Here is a 22,058-nt window from a genome sequence, read left to right as displayed (position 1 = left end):
AGGATAGCGGAGCTGTCCCGCTACTACACACATGTTGCTATCCGTAGATTCTGTACGACAAAACGCCTCCCATGCTGCCCAACCAAATGCCTATGTTATAGTCACAGCAACCTTGCGCCCGTGATGCAAGACGACTCTCTCACGCATAATGCCATAATGTAAATAAAAAAGCCTCAAACTGGGCGATCATCTGCTCAACACCAGGTAAACACCGGGTTCCGCCCCTTGACCATCTCCAAACGTTCTACGATGACCTTTTTCCTGTTACCCTCCATATCTTCGTTTGCAGCGTATCCTAGATCGCCGTCGTCGTCAAAGCCATAATCATCAAGGTCCCTCCTATGGGTCAAGGAGTGGCGCCTATGGTGTCGTGAGTCGCGCGTGTTTCGGCGAGGCGCATCGTAACTCATGCGCGACTGATGCGGAGGCCGGCCATTTGAGTGACTGTTCAAATTACGCGAACCCCAGTACACATCGCTTACAGTCGCTGGTGATTCTGGGCCTTGGTCAGGACGTCTTACGTCGAGAGAGGATGAGCCGCGCGTGAGGTTGAAGCGATTCTCGTGTGCAGACTCGAGGGGCGGCGAGTTCATGAGGAGGTCTTTCTGAGGCTTCTGGGGCGGCGTTGAGACAGCTGTAATGTCCATCTCTTCATGCTCTTCCTCCACCCTTGGCTGTCTGCCTGGTGGCTGCTTCCTCCGCATCTCCGCGGACGGAGCCCTCAGCGGCACAGCGATGGGTATCTCGACTATATCATCCCAGACACATACACGTGCCCTTCTCGTGAGCTCAAGCGGCCCAAGATCCGGTGTCTTCAGTGTTTCCACCACATTCCATGCCTGTCCCTTCATGACCGCAATCTGTTTCGCATACATGCGCTCCTTGAAATCGGCATCTTGTGAGAAGCACTTTCGGAGTGCCGATTGTGTGTCACTCCACCATTGTTTCGAGGTGAGGAGGGGAAGGAAGTGGCGGCGGGTGGCTTCGGAGAAGGGCTGGCCGATGAGCGAGACGGGTAGGAAGAGCCAGCCAAAGGGATAGCTGCGCCACTGTAATCATGTTAGCATAGCGTTGGGGAGTTTGAGCAGGTACTCACAGCATCAGGGTGCTTCCAGGGCCACGACAAACTGTTGTCAATGGCACCGATGGTCACTGTGGGTGTCGGCCCGCTCTGCATGGGTGTGTTCGACCGGCTAGTTGTGGTCATGGGTTCCCTTCGCCCGTAAGGGTCAGATTCCTCCATCGATTGCCTTGTGTAGGAGCTCGGTTGATGGTCGTCGTCATCGCCGCGTTCCATCTTCGGTGGTTCTGCGACAATGGAGGCCTGCTGCGTCTTCTGATCAATCTTGATCATCCAGTTGTCCAGGCCTCTGTCGGTGTTCCGCATGATGTAGTCGAGGATGACCAGTTTCTCCAGTTGCTCCCTGAACGACTGTTGAATTGCGGGCGTCCAGAAGCCTCTACGCTGGTTGTGCGCTTCCCCATTGCCGGATTGTTCGTCCTCGTCCTCACCGTCTGACTGCGAGCCATTCGGCCTGCAGTCCTCAGCCCATCTCCGCTTCTTCTTCCGTGCCGCCCTGTCCGCATTGTGGGATGTGTTATGCTGATCTGGCCACGGGTTCTCCTTAAGGAAGATGTTCGCGTCTTTGAAGCCCTTCAGGAACACCTGGAAACTCCCAAGCTTCTCGGGAAAGGGCTTCCTTTTCCTGTAGTATGCGCGGCGATCCCAGAAGTCGTAATGGAAAGATTTTGAGGACAGACCGACGACGTCGGTGTAGGGTACGAGGTTGGTGCGCAGCTGGGTATCGAGGACGTACGCGGCGGCTTCGGAGATGTAGGAGAGGTTGGGAATGAGGCAGGCGCGACCGAAGAAGAATGGGAACAGGTTGCGATGTATCCACTTGGTCCATTTGGGATTGCGCGACGCGTAGGGCTCTTCGTCTTTAGGCTTGAACACGCCCACCACCTTGCCCTGTGTGGTGCGCGCGAAGTAGCTGCCCGAACTACCCTGTGTAATCAACAGGGGATGCACATCCATCTCGATGGCCGTCCTAACGCTTTCCACGATATCGTCGAATTCGAGCTTCGTCAAGCGATCGGAGGGCACGTCGTAGTCGAATGTGAGCGACTCCGCTGTTGCCGGTCGCACCCAGTCTGGCGCCTGGAAGACGGAGTGGTGTATCTCAAGCGTCTCATCGTCTGCCGAATCTTTCTGCTTCTTGATCTTGAACTTCTGCGCAATCTCATCGGCCCATCGCTCAAATCGCGCATTAATGGCCTTGATGTCTACGCCGGAATTGGCACGTTGCCGTCGTCCTGACGGGCCCTTTTTGTGATTCGGTGAACTTGCGCCTGAGCCATTCATGCGCATATTCGAGTTCCGTTGCGGTTGTATTGGTGCATATTGCGCGTTGGACAGGGGATTCTGGTGGTGGTCGCCCTCGAAGTCGCTGCCGGAGTCGTCTTCTTCTTCCTCGGCTTGGGCTATTCGGGCATAACCCGAAGTCGGCGGTCGTTTTGATTTTGGCATTGTAGTTTTGGGAGAGCGAAGGAATCAAGGTCGGTCGGAGTTTGCTGTGCGTGACTTGGTGCCTGCGATTATGGTGAAATGACGACCGCGGACACAGCTGCTGCAGGGGTCTGAGGCGCTAGTGTTCCGCTGTGGATCATCACATGCAAGACGCCCACACCGTGCATCTGATTCTAGATCGGCCATATTCCTATATGCTGTGGGGTATCGAAGTCTATCTGCAGTACGCTCAAAGAACTACTCAAGTATTCGCGGTATCGATCCATCGTCTAAAAGCTATCGTCAAGATCCACTTGCCGTCTTACCACACTCGGACTGTCCTCGTCCATACCACCCGTTGAGTCTGTAATATCGCCGCCAGCTGTCATGAGCAAGTCATCCACAATGCGCTTGCTAGCTTCTCGAGCTGTTTCGTATGTTAGCATTTGCCTAGCATATGAGGAGGAGGAATCTTACCAGGCGTCTGCATCAGCTTGCTTTGTGGAATGTGGAATTGTATCGTCTTCGGAGGACTGAAGTCAACATCGTCGTCCTCTTCGTCGCTGTCATCGAAGATTGTGCCGCCAGTCCGGTGGATGCTTATGGGTTGTTTGCCTTTGGCAGGCGTCTGTATACTTATACCAGGTGTCCGCGGCGTCTTCATGGGCGAAAAGATGTCGGCGCGTAGTTGTGGGGCTGGTGAAGAGGGAGGTGAAGAGTCGAAGTCTAGCAGCTTGGTAGCTGCGCTTCGTGGTGTAGGTGCTCCGCGCTGGCCGCCGGTGCGAGGGGTGAACGCACCCGTCGGTTTGTACTTTCTCGGACTGATAAGTGGCGTAGCTTGTACGCGGTATGTCTTGTCGAGAACGCGATGAAGCAGCGGGTCGTTGTTGACGTAGGACTGTTTCGTGGCTGTAGGCTGCATGAACGGCGAGGACTCAAAGCCGCTCATATCTGGAAGGGCTTGCGACTTGCCAGGCGTGACAGGTTCCAGCTTTGGCGTCTTCGTGCCGCCAATGTTGGGTCTAAATTCGGATTTCAATGCCTCGTATGGCGAAGACATGCCCGCGAACTGAGGCTGCTCCTCATATTCGCTCTCTTCCTCGTCCTCGTGGTGTTTGCCTCTTGTGTTGGAAGGTGGAGCCCGCGGGGTGCTGTGTCCGAGCGAGGGCGAGTCGAAACCGAGAGTCGATTCGGCGTCCTCTTGTGCAGATAAGGGTCGCGGTGGTGTTGTCGTCGTTCCAGTCACGGTATCCTCATCCTCGACCGTCTCATCATCGTACGTTTGTGACTGTTCAGTCTCATCTTGTACAGCTGATTCGTCTTGCTCGGGGGCTTCGTAGCCCGAGAGAGACACATTGGCGCTGGCCTCGAAGAACTGTTTCCAGAACTTGGAGCCTTCCCAAACAGCTTCCGAATGTTTTCCGTATTGTTCGACGATTGGAAGAATACCGGTTGTTACGATGCGATGGGCGCGGCTGAAGTTTTGGTCGATTTCTGCTTGTGTCAGTCGCGATGGTGGGGTGCTCAAGGATGTGTTTACCTTGCAGTGTGAGAGTGATGGACTGCTCCAGCTTCTCCAGTTCCTCTGTCAGCGACAGATTACGCTGCGGCGCCATACTCATGCGCGACATGGTGTAGTTCGCGTCTAGCAATGGTATGCGCGATCGGTGCCCGACGCGCTTTGTCGTGTTCGGGACGAAGACTCGCGATTCCTTGGCACCCCCGAAGTTCCCCGCACCTTCACCCAACACTAGTCTGCCCATCACGCGTCTGTCGTTAACGATGCTTTTCCCAAACTCGACTCATACCTGCTCAAACAAGCGTGCGGAACCGTACCGCTCGACTCGTGTAACTACTGCACTCGCACTAGAATGGCAAGGTTATCAACGTCATTCCCGGACCTTTTAAACCCGATGAGGATGCGTAGGTTTGCGCCATGCAACCGACATGCCCATGGTACGAGAGGGGTTATGCATACGCTACGCCTGTTCCGCATGCCCGGTTAGCCCATCTGAGCTTGCCGGTACTGTCGATGAGGAGATCTGGGGTAATGTATATGCATATGTAGCCGCTGAGGTGCATGCTCGACTGCCTCGTTGTCTCCTTAGTTTACCTCTCCTTCGCTTCTTCGTATTGGGCTCTCGACTTGCTATCACGCCAGAACAACAATCATCATGTCATTTCGTCTACCAACAAGAACAGTGTGTCAAGCTGTTCCCAGACTCACAAGTATACCACGAGTGGCTTCCCGAACACCACGATGGGCGCGTAGCTACGCAGTCACTTCAGACCAGAATAGAACAGCCATCGTAACGGGCTCTGCTCGCGGAATGTGAGACTCTTCTACTTCATGAATATACTCAATAGGGTTGACTAACCTGTGACAGCGGCAAGGCCATTGCTCTCCGACTAGCTAATGACGGATATGATGTCTGCATCAACGACATTGAAGCTAACAAAACTGGGGCTGATGAGGTCGTGAAAGAGATACAGGGTCTAGGGCGAAAGTCTTTCGCATATACCGCTGACGTGTCAAATTTGAACGAGGTCCAAGGCCTGGTGAAAGCATCGGTTTCCGAACTAGGACCTTTAAACACCATGGTAGCGAATGCCGGCATCGCGCAAGTCAAGGCACTTCTCGATCTTACCGAACAAGATCTCAAGCGCATGTTCGAAGTCAACGGTAGGCCTGTTTTAGTACTGCTTGGTGAGAACTTGCTGATAGTTCCACAGTATACGGCGTCTACAACTGCTACTCCACAGCTGCTAAGCAGATGATCTCTCAAGGCAACGGCGGCAAGATCCTAGGCGCAGCGTCAATCGTGGCATTCAAGCCCTTTGCGCTTTTGTCTCACTACAGCGCCTCCAAATGGGCGGTCCGTGGCCTTACTCAAGCTTTCGCCATGGAAATGGCTGAACACAAAATCACCGTGAACGCATATGCGCCCGGAATCGTCGGTACAGCCATGTGGGATCTCATTGACGAGAAGCTAGGCGAGAAGACCGGAGCGAAGAAGGGCGACACGATCAAGAAGTACACCGACGAACTGATTGCGTTGGGTCGGACTAGTGTACCAGAGGACGTGAGCAGTACGGTGAGCTTCCTATGCAGTAAGGACAGCGACTACATGACGGGCCAGACTATCGTCATTGACGGCGGTATCATCTTCACTTAATTTATCTTGGTAGTTGACAATAGCAGCTCCGCTATCTACGTACCTGTGTCATTTTCTATTGCTGACAACTATTTAATCGTCGTATATATCTGACAGGCCACTTGGCAGAGCGAGAGTAGATTGATTATCGGGTCGGGTGTAGGATGTTACCTAGGTATGATGGCTAAATGATCTTCATCGTACACTGCGGTTATATGAACATAGCTATAGCCCTGCCAGGCTATTCTAGTTTGTTCGTGTCTTTTCCTCCCTGTTCCTGTTCGTTCCAGACTCTTCGGTACGGAGCTGTTTGTGTATGGCAAACTTGCTAGATTTAGTTACTTATGTTCGCTTACATGTACCATCACATCAGATCAACTACCTACTAGTTGCCTCCGTCACATATTTCCAAGCTCTAACCAAACACCCAACACCAACCCATGGCCCCTCCAAGTCTCAGCGGGCTGCTTAGTCGACGTGGGAGCAACCGACCCGAACAACATCCAGCGCAGTCACCTCACCAGCAGAGCGCGAACGCAGCTCAGGAAGCTGGCGAAAGTTCGAAATCCACCGAACTGCGCGCCAAACACATAGAATGGCTTGAAGAGATGGGGGAATTGAGCAGCTTCCTAGTCGCTGTGGAGAGCGTTCCGATGTCGCAGGACGGATACAAAGTTTTGAGAGATTTCACTGAGCAAATGAGACGTCGCATCGAATCTATCATGGAGGAGATAAAGAAAGAGATCGATAGGGGATTTACTTGATGCAAACGGCAAGTTTCACTGCTGTACGACGATGGGATGAGGTGGTCTAGTCCTTGGTTTGTTAATCCTTTTTGCATCTTGATGACGAGTGAATCGTTCGTTAGCAGTCGCTTGATGAGACTGTTGTCCTCTTCCGCATACATGTCATCTCATTCGATCGTGCGCAACTTTCATAAGTAGTAGTTGAGCCCACGAATCAAAGCCACCTTCCTGAGCATCTGCCTTCACTCACGTTGATCCTATACAGCCTTGACCTCCGACTACGACCGGAAGAATCTGCGCTTCTAGAAATCTTGGTTTGACTTTGACTGCGACCGAGACACCATCATGAACCTCTCGCTCCCAGCATCATTGGAACCTCAGGAACAAGAGATGATTCACCGTCTTACAGCACTCGATGGAACGGTTTTCACGCCCCCAGCGCTCATACAGCGTGAAGTCAACGGCGGGTCCATCCAATCGAACGGTTGTAATGACAACGAAGTTTTTTCGAGAGTAATCACGTACCAGTACGGGACTAGAACTGACCCTCGACTACACTCTGTGGTCAACACAGTCGGGGAGGTGCTGAATGCGCTTTACACCAGGATCGATAGGCTCGAGGTGAGCAACGTGGCATTGCAGAACGCGTTGGATAGAGTGCAGAATGCTTTGGATGTGGAACGTCGAAGAAACATGCGCCGTCAAGATTATGACTCCAGTCGTCAATACTACTGATGTGAGTAGATGTTGAGAAGAATTCAGTGGGAGACGAGATTGATTAGTGTTTTGTTACTTTCGTGATATACCAATAGATCATCATTTTTACAATATGGGCGCTGGTGCGGAGTTCTTCATCTCCAGCATGACAAGGACTGCGAGGTATACCATCTTTTCGAATGCTGTATGACGACGGCTTGTCAACACCGGTAAGTTTGTGTGCTATGACTCTTGGTCGGTAGATGCAGACGTTGCTGTGAGTTATGAAGCAAGCGCTCGCACATCATCTGTTTGATCACACCCCCAGGTCTTCATCAACGACTGCTATGTGTTCGCAACAGCAATAACAAACCGCGATCGTTGTTCTATTACTTATCAGCTAGATCTAGCCGTCTAGTCGTTCGTCTGCCACATCGTCAGTTGTCGAATCAAACGCGATTGATGACGATGAAGTCTTTGAACATAAGTACAGCTCATCCGAGATCTACAACACTCGTCTTGTTGACGCTTCATCATCCACATTTCGAATCGCTGATACCTCGAAATTCTTGAACACAATGAGCCCTCGCAAGAACATGAAGAAGGCTGAAGAGCAACACCCTCCAGCACCGTTCGCGGAGGACGACACCGCTTCCCAAGGTGATGATGCGTTCGAAGGGCTCAGTCAAGATTTCATCGAAGAGTATTGGGCGGCCTACGACGCGCTGGATAACCTGAATCTTAACGACGACGAAAACGAGAATGGAAACGAAGACTCTTCCGAAGACTCACAGTCCACCCCAGACGGATACGAGCAAGAGCAGAGCGGCGAGACTCGCGGCCAAATCCAATATCTGCGTTCGAACGGAAACGAGCCTCCTTTGCAACACCGGGTCAATTACCGTACCATTGTTGACCCAACTCAACGTGCACCAGCTCCGGTCCAGCAAAACCCGGTTCCTGTAGCTCCACCTCCAACGATCCATCTTCGAAATGCTGCGAACCCTGCTTTTATGGCCGGCCCAAATGTGCCGCAAGCTGAGCCTGTGTGGTACTCCGTTGAGGGCATTCCCGAAGCGATTGAACGATATGATCAAAATCATCGAAGGCATCGTCGATTGGCGCTTCCTTTTCACGGCGAACCCTTCGAACAACGTCACCTAAGGGCCTCGGCACCAGGAAGATACAGTCGGGGTGTTGAAGGCATGCCCCGCCACTTGTTTCCTCATCGATCTGCGCCGATAATGCGTCGTCCCAACGGAAGACAGGACGAACGAATACCGTTTGCGCCGCCACGTCCATTGGATAGAGACATGGCTCCTCCTATGGAACGCGACCTCCTATTTGAAATGTGGGCCGATGCCTTTGTTGAGAGTAGAAGGATGGAGCAGGATATGGCAGCATTCAGACAAAGACTTGAGCGGCTGTACAAGTTCAACTATAGGTCTTAGCGTTGAGGTGGACGCATCTGGCTCGTGATTTTCGGTTTTCCAAGAATCTCGGTAGAGTTTCTGGTTGTCATATCGCTGGCGTAGCCGTTCGCTCATTTGTTTGTCTCTTTCCATAACCACGCGTTGTCATCTACGTGTGTACTTGCTGTCGCAACACAACACTCTTTATCTGTAGCCTGTTAGCAACATCATTACTAAATCCCCATTCATCGTTCATCGCGAACATTTCGCTACATAGCAGTCATGTCTTCCTACCAAAGATCCAGCGCATCGCCCTACTATCTTCCGCTTGATCCTCAACCCTACCAGCAGCGATATGCACGAAGCCCATCTTCGCGAGCACCGATGCACAATCCCTACGATTGGATGTATATGAGCGACATCCTCCACAACGACATGCGAGCGATGATGGAGGACATGCGGACAAGGAGAAAGCAGTGGCAAGAAGAGAGGGAGAAGATGCGCGAGACAATCCACGGAGGCGGCGCGGACCAATGCAGCGATAGTATGATATGAGGCGTCCCATGATGAGGTCAACAATAGTTGTCTGGAGATGAATAAGGCGTGTGTTGGTTGTGAGGAGTGTATGCGTTGTATACTTGATTGTGCAATTTCGCGATCAATATTGGGCTACCACTAAGCGTTGCAGTGGTAGAATGAGTTTCTTCAATACCTAGCCGAGTTTAGCATGGAGTACATGTGAAAACCCGGGACCAACCGCCGGTCAGATTTCGGTATCACAGATCTGAGTAAAGTTAGTTACCCCTCGAACGCTCTGTATTGACCAGTGAGGGCGTGCACCAGGAGCTTACATGACAGCATGTGTCGACATACCTTCATTTGATGTCCTGTATTACGTATAGGCTGCGGTGTCCTAGGGAGTGGCAAGCCAGGTATATGCTATGCGGTTGCAGATAGCCACGACATGCCTAGAAAGCGGTGATTGACGTATAAGTCATGAGCTCAGCAGTAAAGACAGCAATCGCCAAGACAATCGCGGAGTGCTGAATAGTATAGCACATCCGGGATGGCCGTACATTGGTCGTACAAGCTACGATGGTTCCACGCAGGTAAGAATGTCGGGGAATCGGCCCGTGGTAGCCAGCCGACTGAACAACGGTCAAACCAGGTGGCAAAAAATGCCTGTGAGGTAACTGGGAGTAACTTGGCGTTCGTTAGTGAGAGGCCGACATTGATGATTCGCAAAAGAACGATATGATGAATGAAGCGGCGACATGGAATATCGGCGATGCTCTGGTGGCATTTGAGATCACAAATAGCGGACAATTCCTCCGTATGCCAAACACCAGCCCCTCTTTGGTAGCATGCAGATCGCTTAGATTCTCATCGTGAAACCCTCGGCTACGTAAGACAGACGAACGGGGCGTACAATGGTTTTCGTTATGATACCCCACGTCTTGGGTAACGACCGATCGGATATCCCGATAACGTTTGCGCGCGTCAATCTCGGGTTTGCTCTATCTCTGCCAGCAATGAGGAATGTCGCAACCGATACAAGGAGTGGTGAAAGCCGGCCACATTACGTCTTGTATTCAGCATATGACTTCGAGTCTTTCCAGGCGCTACACAAACCCTGATGCCTCACTGCACCTCGGTACAGTCGTCTGTCGAGGAGCGCGTTCGTTCTTGTGCGATCGACGCGGTCGCGTTGTTTGCTCAACTTTGTTAGCGGTCGGCTAGACAAAAAGACGTGGCTGAGCTTTTGCCTCCGCCCAGAAGCTTGGGTGAATGAAGAATAGCTTCCGATGATAGACCGCTCCCGCAATGACAACACAATGCTCCTTATTGGTAGACCCTACGCAGTCTATCGTCGCCCTAGGTCAAGACTCACGATGCGAAACGTTTGAGTGGCACTGGTGACCCTGGAGCCAACTCAACTCCCGAATTGTGAGATCCTGCTTTTGGCACACGTGGACCATTCTGTCTGCCTCAGGCGTGCTCTGTCTATGGTATAAGATCAGCTCATACTCATCCGTCATCTTCTCACAAAATTCCGCACATCATTATACCCTTACTTGTCGCTTGGTTTTGCGACAGGCATCGTTTCTACCAGTCGCGATAGCATCGAAGCGATGTATGAAATTGCTCCTTTCAAACGGCATAAACGACATGGCATGCGGGGATACCAATGGCCAGCTTTCGATCTAGGAGGTTTTGGCGGCCATGGTGGTATGGGTGGTCTGGGAGGGTATCCAGTGTGGGATACCGGCTTTGATACTCCATACTATGACGTGCCGGGCTCAGTCGAACAGGCGACGCGATCACATGTTGAGGCCCAAACCGAGTTTGAGAAAGCAAAGGAAAAGTACGAGGAAGCCAAGAAGAAGTTCGAGGAATGTGAGAAGAAAGGTAAGTAATCTCCACGTATCCATGTGAAGCATACGCTGACTTTGCTCCTGTGCAAGTGGAGAAAGCCGAGCAAATGCTGAACTTGGCGAAGCATCGTGCTGGAGGTTGGTGGAATTGATGCAGTCATTGTTGAGTGGCTGCTGGCAGCACAACGTGAGTGGGGGCGAGGAAAAGCCCGTTGGTGTCTCAAGCTCCGGGGATAGACGACCCGTGTAACTTTGATTTCGCGTTGTTCCGTTTGGTGGAGATCTTGTTTTAGCCTGTAAGGAGCTGCAAATGCATCGTTGGCCAGGAAGAGATGAATGGATGCGCCGTAAGCTAAGTAAACTTGAGCTAGAGGCAAATGAAGGCGCCCCAGCCCTACACGTATGTGTAATTACATCATACAGTGTGTTGTATAGAGACCGGTGGCCACACGATACTAGCTAAGGTACATGCTATGGCGTCTGCGTTTGGCGCGGCCGATCGTGGTGTGGGTGCTATCGTAGCAGGTATGTATTACGTTTGGACATCGCTTTCGTTTCGTTGTTCGTCGTTCGTCGTTCGTCATCTGGCTGATAATCTGTGTTGGTCAAATCAAAATCTTGGACATATAATTGCTGCGTCTAGGCCTCCAGTATGAGTGCAACCTGGGCAGTTATTGCACCAAAGCGCTACGATACCTTCCAACATGACCGCTCATGCTGCTTCAACTGCTCGCGAAGCTCAGGCTTCCAAGGCCACAGGTGTACCTCGTGCACGACCCGCTCACGAAGAAGTCGAGTATGATTCTGAAGCTGAAACTTTGGTCGAGAGTGAGTCTGATGATGACGGTGATGCTCGTCCAGCACCGGCCAACAATCAGCCTGCAGCTCGTCACGAAGCTGCCCGGCGGCTTCCAGCTAACGAGCCCTGCACGTCTTCTCAGGGCGACATGAACGCAGCGGTCCGCGCGCAAAAGGCGAAAGAGATGGAGAACGCGGTCCAACGGTCCGAGTCGCTCATTGGGGGCGCTGGGCGAAAGGCATGATGGAAGAATTCCTGGCGAGCGTGAATTGGCGACACGAGCCTGATCGAATGTCGATTAAGAGAGGGACTTTACGCGACAAAGATTGCGGTGCGAAGCTGGCAAGGATTGTTGAAAGCGAAAGATGGAGAGGGAGCTTCAGTGTGACCGCAAAGACGCGTGCGCGTCGAGTATCTCGCGCTAGTATGTTTGCAGCTTAGATCAACCACGCCGCTTCGTGATTCAAATGTTCTGTCGTCTATCCCCGCGCGATCGCGTAACATCTCCTACCTCCCTGTGCTTCACCCATTTCAACGTGTTACTTGTCATATAGGACCTTGTTCCATCATGGATTCGGCTCCGAGGCCACCCTCTCCGCCTACCTTTAGATCCCGGGTTAAGCGGTATACGGAAGACACCCGGAACGTAGCGGCATGGCTTCGCCAGACCGCTTTGAACTGTGGATATGCCGCCAGCACTGCATCATCAAGCGTAGAATCTTGTAACGGAAAGAAAGCCGAATATCTCATCAAGACGTCTGAGTTCATTCCCATGGCTGAGGCCATCGCGGCGCACAAACCCCAACCCACGATTCCGCAAGATGTATTAGCCACAATTTCCCGAGCTATCAGACTGCGCCGCAGAGAAACCCGATACGTCAAGTTATTCGGCGCGAAATGTAGGCAAAGCCAGCTCGGAGACAGCACACATACCCATTTCACCGAGAAGGTGCTGGGCAAGGTTCGAGACGTGCTGCGGCCAATAGTCCAACCTACTGCACCTGAACCCCAGGCAACTACCGCATCGTCACTCAGCGAGAAGCTTGCTTCGTTCTTCGGTTCTGAAACCGACGAAGCCGACAATATCAGCGATGAGCCTTTCAACAATCTCACACCCGTACACATCGACTTCGATGATATGGAGGTTGAAGACGAATTCTTCTTGGCTATTGATGCCTTCATGGAGGACGTTTTCGTTATGCGTCAATACGTTGAGTACATTTGGACTATGTACAAGGAATCCGTGATGGAGAACAACGTCTGCTCGCTGTTGACGAATACAGCAATAGATGTCGTTCGTCTAGCTGAGAATGAATTTGCTAAGCTGATCAAGCGACCCAAACGCTTTCCGGCAGACAAATTTCCTGTCTGGACGCTTCCAGCATTATTGTTCTATAAGCGGACCCCTACGCTGGAAGATAGATTTACGTACGAGGAATTTTCGGGTCTAATGCCAATCAAGCTGCTTCGCAAGGACGTTGAGGACCAGAGCGATTTCGCCTTGTTCTCGGTCTTTTCAGGGCTCAAATGGTATCTCTACACTACTCCCGAGCAAGGTCCCTACACGCTTGACCCCGCTCGATTCAAGCAATCAGAGATGAACTGGCACCCGCACCTGCCACGGGTCGTCGAGATGTGCCAAATGATGCAGTGGCAAGCCGGGATTCAGTTCTCTCCTGAGTTTGAAGGCTTTCCTGACGGCGTTGCTGAAGACGAAATCGCCAGAGGTGTTCGGTATATGACTAAACACAGAGAGATTCCGATCTGGGTGCAGTTCGCTGCTCAGACTTATATCGACATTCAAGATGTACTGGACAGTCTTCTGGATGCGCCATTGAAAGAGCTGCACAAGTGGGTGGCAACATCCAGCTTCAGATTGGATGAGTTTCTCTCTGACAATGCCCGCCTCCGCACGTGGGATCTCACATTGCACGAGCAATTCACCAAACTTACAGGAAGTCTTCTCAAGAGTCAACGATCGCTAGAGCTTTGGCTTAAGCACGATGTGTTCAAGAAGAGTCTAGCAAAATCTTCACCCCCTCATCTGTCCAAATTTAAGCGTGAGGAGAACGCGCTATTACGTCGACATCCATTAGGTTGCGGTGTGCTCCAGTACAATATGTTCGCCAATCTGCATAAACATGGTCTTCAGCTTGAACAGACCTCGGACTGTATCAGACCCATGATATACCTCTACGCGGCGACTCGCCTACTGGTCAAAGATCCCCCAGCATGGCCCGACATGGAATTGCTCATTCTTCGCCAAGATCCCAAACGACTGTTCTTTGGCAAGGAAAGACCAGCGGACTACCAAGAGGTCTTGAAGCATTTTGAATGGGCATTTGGGGAGAGGGACCAGAATCCTTGCCCTGAACGAGTGCAACATCTTGTGGACCCTAGCATATTGACAGGTATCTTCCACGACCGGTTCAATCACCGCGTGGAAAATAGCGAAGAGATTGATACAGTAGTGTCGAAGTGGGAAGCACTGGTTAGCAGCAAAGAAGGCATGACGCATATGCTTCGTCAAACGAACTTCCCTACAGCGAGGCACACTGAAGCCATAGAAGCACTTCAGAAGCAGACTCAGAACAATAAGCCAGATGCGGTACTCAACCGGCTCAGTACGTGGCTAGAGGCGGATGCTATCGATCTCAACTTTGACTGGCTGACCTTGCACAACATGTGCGTATCCTTTTGGGGTGATCTTTACCCCAGGCTCGTCGAGTCCAGGAAAACCCTGTCCTTCAAACCAGAAACTTTCCGCAAGACGCCTCGCCCACAAATTGGCCTCGTTAGACAAATACTGCGCGAAGCGGTCCAAGCCTACAACACTTCTCAGAATTTAGCACTTGAAAGCTCTGCATATACGTACGGGCAGGGTCTTCGGATTGCGGCTGCTCTGTTGAAAGAGACAGTGACGGCGCCAATGGATAGCACGAAATGGGGTCCCACCACGGAAGGCGATATCTGTATTCGTGCCACGATGATACAAGCTTCTAGTTCTGCGCAAATATTGCACTATCCGGGCGCCTACTACATGATACCCGGTCCGGCACATTTGTCAGAGCTCTATCGGGGCTGGGACATGACGGTTTTGGACGACTTTCACACAGTGCAGGTTGCTGGTCTTTCTCACATAAAGTTGGAACATTTTCATAAGAAGAGAAAAAAGGAGCTGAAACAGCAACTCGACGAGGACGATGTCTTTCGAAAGCAGGCAGCAAATGCTGAACGAAAGAACTCTGAGCAAGGCTCATCAGCGCAGAAATCTACGAAGAAGCCAAAGAACCTAAAGAAGAAGAAGAAGGGTAAAGGCACAGCCTTTTGATGCAAGATGTATCGAATAGACTAGGAGGACGACGATGCCTTTTACAAAATACATGGCCTGTATGAAGAGTCTTAGTGTTCATTTGTCGTAGCCCTAGGGTATTCACGTCGCCTTTCGCTTATCGAGATTTGAATTTAGCGACTATGTATTCTTCAGGGTGTCATTAGTTTTCGCGTACAACTCGCTCAAAATAGTTGTCTTCGTGAAATGCCGCGTCTTCACACTGTGTCCTCTTGCTCGCCTCATCGCCTTTGCCGCAACGCCATTAGTATCCCCATCTTTTAATTCCATGAAAAGGTCAACAGACAGATCTCAGAACGGCACTTCATGTGCGAGAGGGCCGCCAGCGACGGATTGTGATGGTGTCCTCGCTGCAAGCCGCAGCAAGAGCATAGTAAAACCGATGCACTCGTACATGTATCCAATCTCAACGTTTTCATCACTTGTCAGGTCTCGTAATGTCTCGACATACATTTAGCGCTGAGACTCTTCACAGTCAGGAAGACCGTTAATCTTGTCTTCATTAATCGTGTTGACCTCGTGAGGTTTAAACAATTGCGAAGGAGGCTGGGGAAAGGGCACATCCAAATGACGTCATCGCCGTTCGGTCTTGGCAAGATTAGCTTCTCGCGTCGCGGCGCGTCCTCACAGCCTGACACCTTATGCACACACTGCCATCTTCAAGCCTTGTTATCGCTTATGCGCAAGCTCGTATCCAATCTCGGACTCTGAACATCTCGGCCGACTTTAACTTCACGATCGATCCCCGTCGCGTCGCGTAGCCCGTATTCTGCCACCTTTCTCGAGAGAGTACTATCACATTTTCCCGACATCCGGGCTCTACGCACTCGACAACCGCTGTTCAATATCCTACATCGCCCTTAGGAAATACCAATCGTCTCAACATATTGGCTCCTAGGGGATTTGAGGCCTCGTTCGTGACCATGCCCAGGTGTAGCGCTCACCTTGCGTTGCCCATTGCGGATACCGATCTATCCATGGATCCTTCGGGTCTTCGTCATGTTAAGGCCGCAGCTGCATCTTTCATGCTGCGGGATCTTTAACATATGACCATGCGATAGCGCCTCAACACAGCCAACCCACACTTCTAACTGTCTAGAGACGTTATGCCGATCTCTGACACCCGATATGCCGAAAGACACTCGGAGTTTTGAACGAACGCCGAAGTCGAGGCGTGCCATAACAAGTTCTCCTCTTTACCTAACCGATAGTTCAACCACCACTCATTCCTTCGGCGGTACTAGTGCCTCGATCTTGGCAGTCCTCGTTGCTCCCAATGACAGAAGCGGGGGACGGCTTGGCACATGCAAAGACACTATCTCGCAGCGATAAGATACACCACAGCATGTAACCCCACCTTTCCGCCAGGTGGGTTAACGACGCATCGAGGCTACGACTTCCTATACAGCAATAGTCTCATGTGTCGCGGATACGAAGCATTCATAATGTTACGGTCGGTTTCCCACAAGATTCGGATGTTTCAGCCTGATAAAACACTGGACAGGATCCTGAAGATATTGGATAGTAGCAAGACATGTGCTTCGCTGGTTACGAACAAGATGATAACAGATACCAGACATAGGGTCAAGTTCGAGACAGAGTGTACGAAGACATGGACTGTAAGACGCGGTGATGTCCGTGCTGCGCCCTTCCCCGGAAGTGGTCAGGCTGAGTGGAGACTGTTCCTTGCAGGCCCTTACTACCTCTGATTCCTCCTCTTATCGTTGTTCGAGCCTGAGATACCATCTTTCCTCGTTGTCATCGTCGCAAGTCACTAGAGTCTTATCTGGGACCGCAGCGCTCGCGACGGTGTATAAAGTGTAAGAGAAGTGCCGGGAAATGTCCACAGCATCCTTTGCTAGTACCGTTGATCAACATGCGTTGCTCAGCTCTGGTCTCGACCGTTCTTCTCGGTATAGCGAGCTCTTCCACCATCCCCTTCCTTGGATATGATAGAAGAGTAGCGCGAGACTACTTTGACAAACGCACCGACAATGGAACGGCATACTCTTGCTTGACTGAGGCTGCTACCACCACAGTAGCGCCAAAGACTAATCCATGGGCTCCTTTGACACCGGATGAGAATCTCGCCGTCTGGACAATGCTCCATTCGCCATCCTCCGGTCTCAATCTTACTGATCCCACGAAAGCTGTGCTTACGGACAACTACGTGTACGTTATGCTCGAAGTGGTGTTTGAGGAGAAGAATACGCGGCTGACAGGTACCAGATTCTGGCTTGATGCATTGCACACCAATAAGACCGATGTCCTGAAGTACATGGACGAGGGTGCAGCAATGCCCGCCAAATACGCCCGAGCCATCATCTTCCAAGGTGGGAAAGCTGAGCCAGACTCCCAAGAGTACATGATCGGCCCACTTCCCGTATCTGCAGAAACCAAGATCGGGAAGCTGGATTACATCTACAACGGCGGCTCCGGTGGTTCCGTGCCATACAACGCCAGGTACTTCGACGGCCCAAGGACGACGGCAACCGAGCCGCTCATCACATCCATCATGTCGAACATCTCAGACATTACAGCAGCTCTCTTCCAAGGAGGTGTTTACTTCGGATCGGCCGACGAAAGAACCAATCTCTCCTCGACGACTGGCACGCCTATCTCTTTCGATGGCTCTAGCGCTTTTCGTAACATCATGTTCCGCTTTCCAGGTCCAGCAACTTACATGACACCGCTAGACTTCTATCTCCTAATCGACTGTAGCGGCACTGATCCTTCTCTCTACTCACTGAAAGGATTCGTGACAAATGAAAAGTTTTACCATACCATTGCAGACCTACGGGGTGCATTCGAGTCAGGCGATCTTGCTATGGAGTTCGACCAGACTCTCGATGCGAGTTGGGCGCTAGTCGACTACAAGCCTGAGCTAGGCGTGCGAGATCTGGAGGAGCGGCTCGCGCCAAGCACTCTGGAAATCGGAGGAAAGCGATACAAGCTTGACAAAGAGAACCAGTATGTTGAGTATATGGGTTGGTCATTTTACATGTCATTCTCGAGGACGCTTGGCATCATGTTCTATGACATCAAGTTCAAAGGTGAACGTATTCTTTACGAGTTGTCGATGCAAGAGGCAACTGCTCAATACGGTGAGTATTCCTTCTGTCTCTTACTGGACAAGAACTAATTACTACAAGGTGGCAACCAACCGAAGGCTGCCAATACAGTATACCACGATACCTACTATCAGCTTGGTACTGAGATGGGCAGCTTGGTAGAAGGCTTCGACTGCCCGTGGGGATCGACATTCTGGAACATTACTTACCCATCTTACAACAAAACGGCCGTCAATAAGAACGCAATCTGCATCTTCGAAACCGACATGAACTTCCCGCTCTCACGTCATCGCACGGGCGCATCCAACGAATACGGTTTCAGCAACCTCGGCAGCGTCAAAGGCGCTGGACTGATTGTTCGCGCGATTGCCACAGTTGGCAACTATGACTACATGTTTGACTACTCCTTTCACATGGACGGCTCGCTAGAAGTCATTGTACGAGCATCTGGATATCTGCAATCTAGCTTCTACTATCCGGCGCAAGCAAAATTCGGACCGAGAATCCAACAAGCCACCCAAGGCTCACTTCACGATCACATTGTTACGTACAAGGCAGACTTCGACATCGTCGGTGCGGCGAATTCGCTTCAAGTTTCGGAGTTGGTAGTTGTCAATCAAACACAACCTTGGTTTCCTGAACTTGGCGAATTTGAACAGATGGAGATGAACATCACATACATGGCCGAAGAGCAGCAGTTTAACTGGGCACCCAACAACCAGGCTATGTACGTCGTGTTGAACCCGAACGCCACCAATGCCTGGGGTGAGAAACGCGGCTATCGTCTCGTACCTGGCCGTTCCGATATCCATCTCTCAACCCTCAACTCTCCATGGTCACGCAAGAACTCCGAATTCGCTAAATCACATCTAGCCGTTACAAGGCAGCACGATAACGAGCCATTTGCCAACAGCGTTCAGAACATCAATCTCCCCTTCACGCCGCAGCAAGACTTCAGCAAGTTCTTTGACGGCGAATCCATCGAAGGTGAAGATCTTGTCATTTGGTTCAACCTTGGCATGCATCACTACACTAGGAGCGAAGATGTACCTGTGACCTTGTATACGGAGGCTTATTCCAGTATTGTATTCGCTCCGCAAAACTTCTTCGACAGGGCGCAGGATGGCGATCTACTTAATCGCAGGTGGATTGAGGTCGACGAGAATGGAAACATGACATTCGAGACCTATGGTGTAGGGCTAGATGTTTGCCCAGTTATTTTGGACGAGCCTACAGCACTGCTAGGTGGTGGTGGTGAGCTGTAACAAGCGACGATTGGCCAAACCAAGACACATCGAAGTATTAACACTGTCAATTGACAGCGCGTCGCGATCTGGTGACGGCCACCGCTTCACTCTGTCATACGTGACATTCCATCACGCCAGCATTCTCTTCATCGAAAGTGATTGTTCGTAACTATGCAATACGTGAACACACAATGGACAAGATCAGGCTTGACGCCATAGAAGTGGTATATGTTGTTTTCTTCTCTTGCTACAACACCACACCTCTTTCGTCCATAATGCACCTTCCGATTGCCACCACTATCGCCGCTGCAGGCTTTCTCGTTGCCTCGCAGTCAGGTTCTTCAAACCGCGTAACAAACGCCGTGTCGTCGCCAGCCTCTACCGCGACTCTAGTGGCTCGCCAAGATGATACAAAGCCGCCACCCTTTGTTACGTCCATCACCTTCCTTACCTCGATAGCATTCGTAACTGCCGAGCCGTCTAGTATGGTTATTGTGCCATCGCGTAGTCCAGATACCTCTAAGCCTCCACCAGCCCCGTCAACTACGACGGAAACGCCGACAAGTACCGAACGACCATCTACTACGACCAGCGCTACTACGACCAGCGCTACTACGACCAGCGCTACTACGACCAGCGCTACTACGACCAGCGCTACTACTATACCTTCTCCAGCTTCCACTGAGACTGGTACAAGGTCCACAGAAACATCCGCAACATCTCCCACCGCATCTCCAACCCAAACCCCGCACCCAGATGTCGACCCCGGCCCCTGGCTAAGCAGAGGTAAAATTACCGGAATAGTCGTGGGCTCCGTGTTCGGCTTCATCCTCCTCGGCTTGACAATCTACGCACTTTTCGCAGCATACCGCGGTATCAACGTCTGCGATTGTTTTGGTGGTTGTTTCGGCAAACGCGACAACGACGATGACGCAGAAAAGGGCCCATCTCGCTTACCTTCGCGGTCAGAGGACACGTATCCACATCCTGATGCTCTTCAGCCTGTAGGTGGCTATAGAGCTTATCGTCCTGCCCGGCCGGTGAGTTATGAGCCACAGCAGCAGCAGCAACAGCAGGTTCCGCTTCCGCTGCAGGAGAGGACAGCAGGGAGACTGCAGAAGGGGTATCGAGGTGTTTAGAGTAGACGACTCTGGTTGATGATGATTATAGAATAATTCCAAAGGCGATAGCTTATCAACTACTGTTATAGGCTCGACGAAAGTGACAAGAGAATCGTTTATTTCATTAACATGGAGCAAATTTTATAACCCATCAAATGTCCCGCGATCAGCAAGAAAGATACATGTTCCCATCAACCACGCGCTAATTCTCCGCCATCTTCACAGCCTGCCTAGAGAAACTGTCCACCCTTGGCACGTTCGGCCTACTGCGGCGCTTCGTCTCCATCATGCGCTGGCGAATCTCTTCCGAGAGCCAACCCCGACACGCCGAGATGGAAGGCTGAACAACGCGTTCCTCAAACGTCGCGACGTCTTGTACAACAAGCACCATGTAGTTGTTGGCCCACTGGTGCACTCCTGGGATAAGCTTGCCGCGTATCCTGTTGAGCTGCTCCTCAGCATACGAAACCGTCCGCTTCTTCATCTCCGCAATTCCCTCGTCCAGGTTTTGTTGGTTCTTCCTGCCTTCGTTCCAGCTCTCGACAGCTGGTCGCAGTTCCGGGTATCCGATAGCCTTCCAGATGCCCTTCGAAAAGTCTGGGCAGCCCAATAGTCTTTGCTCGAGCTCGTAGAGTAGGCGTACTTCTTCGATGAGGCCTTCGTCGATCATTTCGTCTACCCGTTTGTCCAGCCTAGGTTTCAGGTGCGACAGCTTGGAGTCGAGGAAGATGACTGACAGATCGCATTGCTGGACGAAGGGATGCGAGAGGAGTGGCTCGGTTAACGATATGGATCCACCGACCAGAAGAGGGGTCTTGCCGTCGTCGTGTATTTGCTGGATGCTTGAGATAGCGTTTCCGACAAAGGTGGTTGGTTCCTGGTCGGGCTGCAGATAGTCTATCAGGTGGTGCTTGATACCATCCATTTCCTTCGTAGTAGGCTGCGCCGTTATGATTCCTCCACACTGATAGATCTGAAGACTGTCCACGGAGATGACCTCGCCATTGATGGCTTTGGCGAGTGCGATACCAAGCTTGGTCTTTCCAACGCCTGTCGGACCGATGATCGCAATGATAGATTTGTGTCCCATTGTGTAACGATTTGGATGAAGAGAGGACTGATGAGATGTGTGTCGTAGACTTCGCAAAAGGAGAAGATGTGATAGTTGTGAGTGAGTTAGAAGGACAGTGCGCCACAGGGTGTCTTTATGAGCAGAAGAGTGGCTGCTCACAAAGCCCAGGCTTCCTTCGTCGACCAACTTTCTCCAGAATACACTTTAGCTATGACATGGTCGATTCCCTGAAACCTCATTCTTCCTGCTCGCCCATAAGCCGGTGCGACAAGCCGGCGCAAAATGATGTAACAGATCCGGCCAGGAAGATGCATCCGCAAAGGATTGTAGACTCATGTAACCTACAGCATTTCCGGTGCCTCGTATTCAAGGCAAAGTTAAAACTCATGTCGCTTGAGGGTAGATAGACTGCTAAGTCTTAGCGACATCTCAACGAAGAAGACATTGGAGAGTGCGCCGTTGACTCCGACTAAGGCGCCCAGGACTTCGTTTGGGCTCGTCAT

General features: G+C 51.4%; 10 protein-coding genes across 10 annotated transcripts; 7 read left to right on the top strand and 3 right to left on the bottom strand.

Annotated features, from left to right (window-relative positions):
• Positions 1-194: 194 nt before the first annotated feature.
• J4E79_004189 (uncharacterized protein) lies at positions 195-2,530 on the bottom strand (the record flags this gene model as incomplete). Its single annotated transcript, XM_049353077.1, has 2 exons — positions 195-1,049; positions 1,097-2,530. The coding sequence occupies 2 exons, from the start codon at positions 2,528-2,530 to the stop codon at positions 195-197; spliced, it is 2,289 nt and encodes a 762-aa protein (XP_049212456.1).
• A 269-nt stretch (positions 2,531-2,799) lies between these two features.
• J4E79_004188 (uncharacterized protein) lies at positions 2,800-4,140 on the bottom strand (the record flags this gene model as incomplete). Its single annotated transcript, XM_049353076.1, has 3 exons — positions 2,800-2,936; positions 2,987-4,003; positions 4,050-4,140. The coding sequence occupies 3 exons, from the start codon at positions 4,138-4,140 to the stop codon at positions 2,800-2,802; spliced, it is 1,245 nt and encodes a 414-aa protein (XP_049212455.1).
• A 543-nt stretch (positions 4,141-4,683) lies between these two features.
• On the top strand, positions 4,684-5,685 carry J4E79_004187 (uncharacterized protein; the record flags this gene model as incomplete). Its single annotated transcript, XM_049353075.1, has 3 exons — positions 4,684-4,841; positions 4,897-5,192; positions 5,243-5,685. The coding sequence occupies 3 exons, from the start codon at positions 4,684-4,686 to the stop codon at positions 5,683-5,685; spliced, it is 897 nt and encodes a 298-aa protein (XP_049212454.1).
• Positions 5,686-7,684: 1,999 nt separating this feature from the next.
• On the top strand, positions 7,685-8,270 carry J4E79_004186 (uncharacterized protein; the record flags this gene model as incomplete). Its single annotated transcript, XM_049353074.1, has 2 exons — positions 7,685-8,017; positions 8,073-8,270. 2 exons carry the CDS (start codon positions 7,685-7,687, stop codon positions 8,268-8,270), a joined length of 531 nt encoding a protein of 176 aa, XP_049212453.1.
• Positions 8,271-10,692: 2,422 nt separating this feature from the next.
• Positions 10,693-11,045, top strand: J4E79_004185 (uncharacterized protein; the record flags this gene model as incomplete). The annotated part of the gene is made up of 2 exons (XM_049353073.1): positions 10,693-10,927; positions 10,957-11,045. The coding sequence occupies 2 exons, from the start codon at positions 10,693-10,695 to the stop codon at positions 11,043-11,045; spliced, it is 324 nt and encodes a 107-aa protein (XP_049212452.1).
• A 552-nt stretch (positions 11,046-11,597) lies between these two features.
• J4E79_004184 (uncharacterized protein) lies at positions 11,598-11,936 on the top strand (the record flags this gene model as incomplete). Its single annotated transcript, XM_049353072.1, has 2 exons — positions 11,598-11,721; positions 11,779-11,936. The coding sequence occupies 2 exons, from the start codon at positions 11,598-11,600 to the stop codon at positions 11,934-11,936; spliced, it is 282 nt and encodes a 93-aa protein (XP_049212451.1).
• Positions 11,937-12,260: 324 nt separating this feature from the next.
• On the top strand, positions 12,261-15,023 carry J4E79_004183 (uncharacterized protein; the record flags this gene model as incomplete). Its single annotated transcript, XM_049353071.1, has 1 exon — positions 12,261-15,023. The coding sequence occupies one exon, from the start codon at positions 12,261-12,263 to the stop codon at positions 15,021-15,023; it is 2,763 nt and encodes a 920-aa protein (XP_049212450.1).
• A 1,897-nt stretch (positions 15,024-16,920) lies between these two features.
• J4E79_004182 (uncharacterized protein) lies at positions 16,921-19,380 on the top strand (the record flags this gene model as incomplete). The annotated part of the gene is made up of 3 exons (XM_049353070.1): positions 16,921-17,216; positions 17,274-18,148; positions 18,197-19,380. The coding sequence occupies 3 exons, from the start codon at positions 16,921-16,923 to the stop codon at positions 19,378-19,380; spliced, it is 2,355 nt and encodes a 784-aa protein (XP_049212449.1).
• Positions 19,381-19,637: 257 nt separating this feature from the next.
• Positions 19,638-20,047, top strand: J4E79_004181 (uncharacterized protein; the record flags this gene model as incomplete). Its single annotated transcript, XM_049353069.1, has 2 exons — positions 19,638-19,845; positions 19,887-20,047. 2 exons carry the CDS (start codon positions 19,638-19,640, stop codon positions 20,045-20,047), a joined length of 369 nt encoding a protein of 122 aa, XP_049212448.1.
• Positions 20,048-20,685: 638 nt separating this feature from the next.
• On the bottom strand, positions 20,686-21,573 carry J4E79_004180 (uncharacterized protein; the record flags this gene model as incomplete). The annotated part of the gene is made up of 1 exon (XM_049353068.1): positions 20,686-21,573. One exon carries the CDS (start codon positions 21,571-21,573, stop codon positions 20,686-20,688), a length of 888 nt encoding a protein of 295 aa, XP_049212447.1.
• Positions 21,574-22,058: the final 485 nt, after the last annotated feature.

The sequence above is a fragment of the Alternaria viburni genome (genome assembly GCF_023758015.1).
Source record: "Alternaria viburni strain BMP 2772 chromosome Unknown scaffold_7, whole genome shotgun sequence".
Classification (NCBI taxonomy): domain Eukaryota; kingdom Fungi; phylum Ascomycota; class Dothideomycetes; order Pleosporales; family Pleosporaceae; genus Alternaria; species Alternaria viburni.
This window is presented reverse-complemented; position numbering and strand designations above follow the sequence as displayed.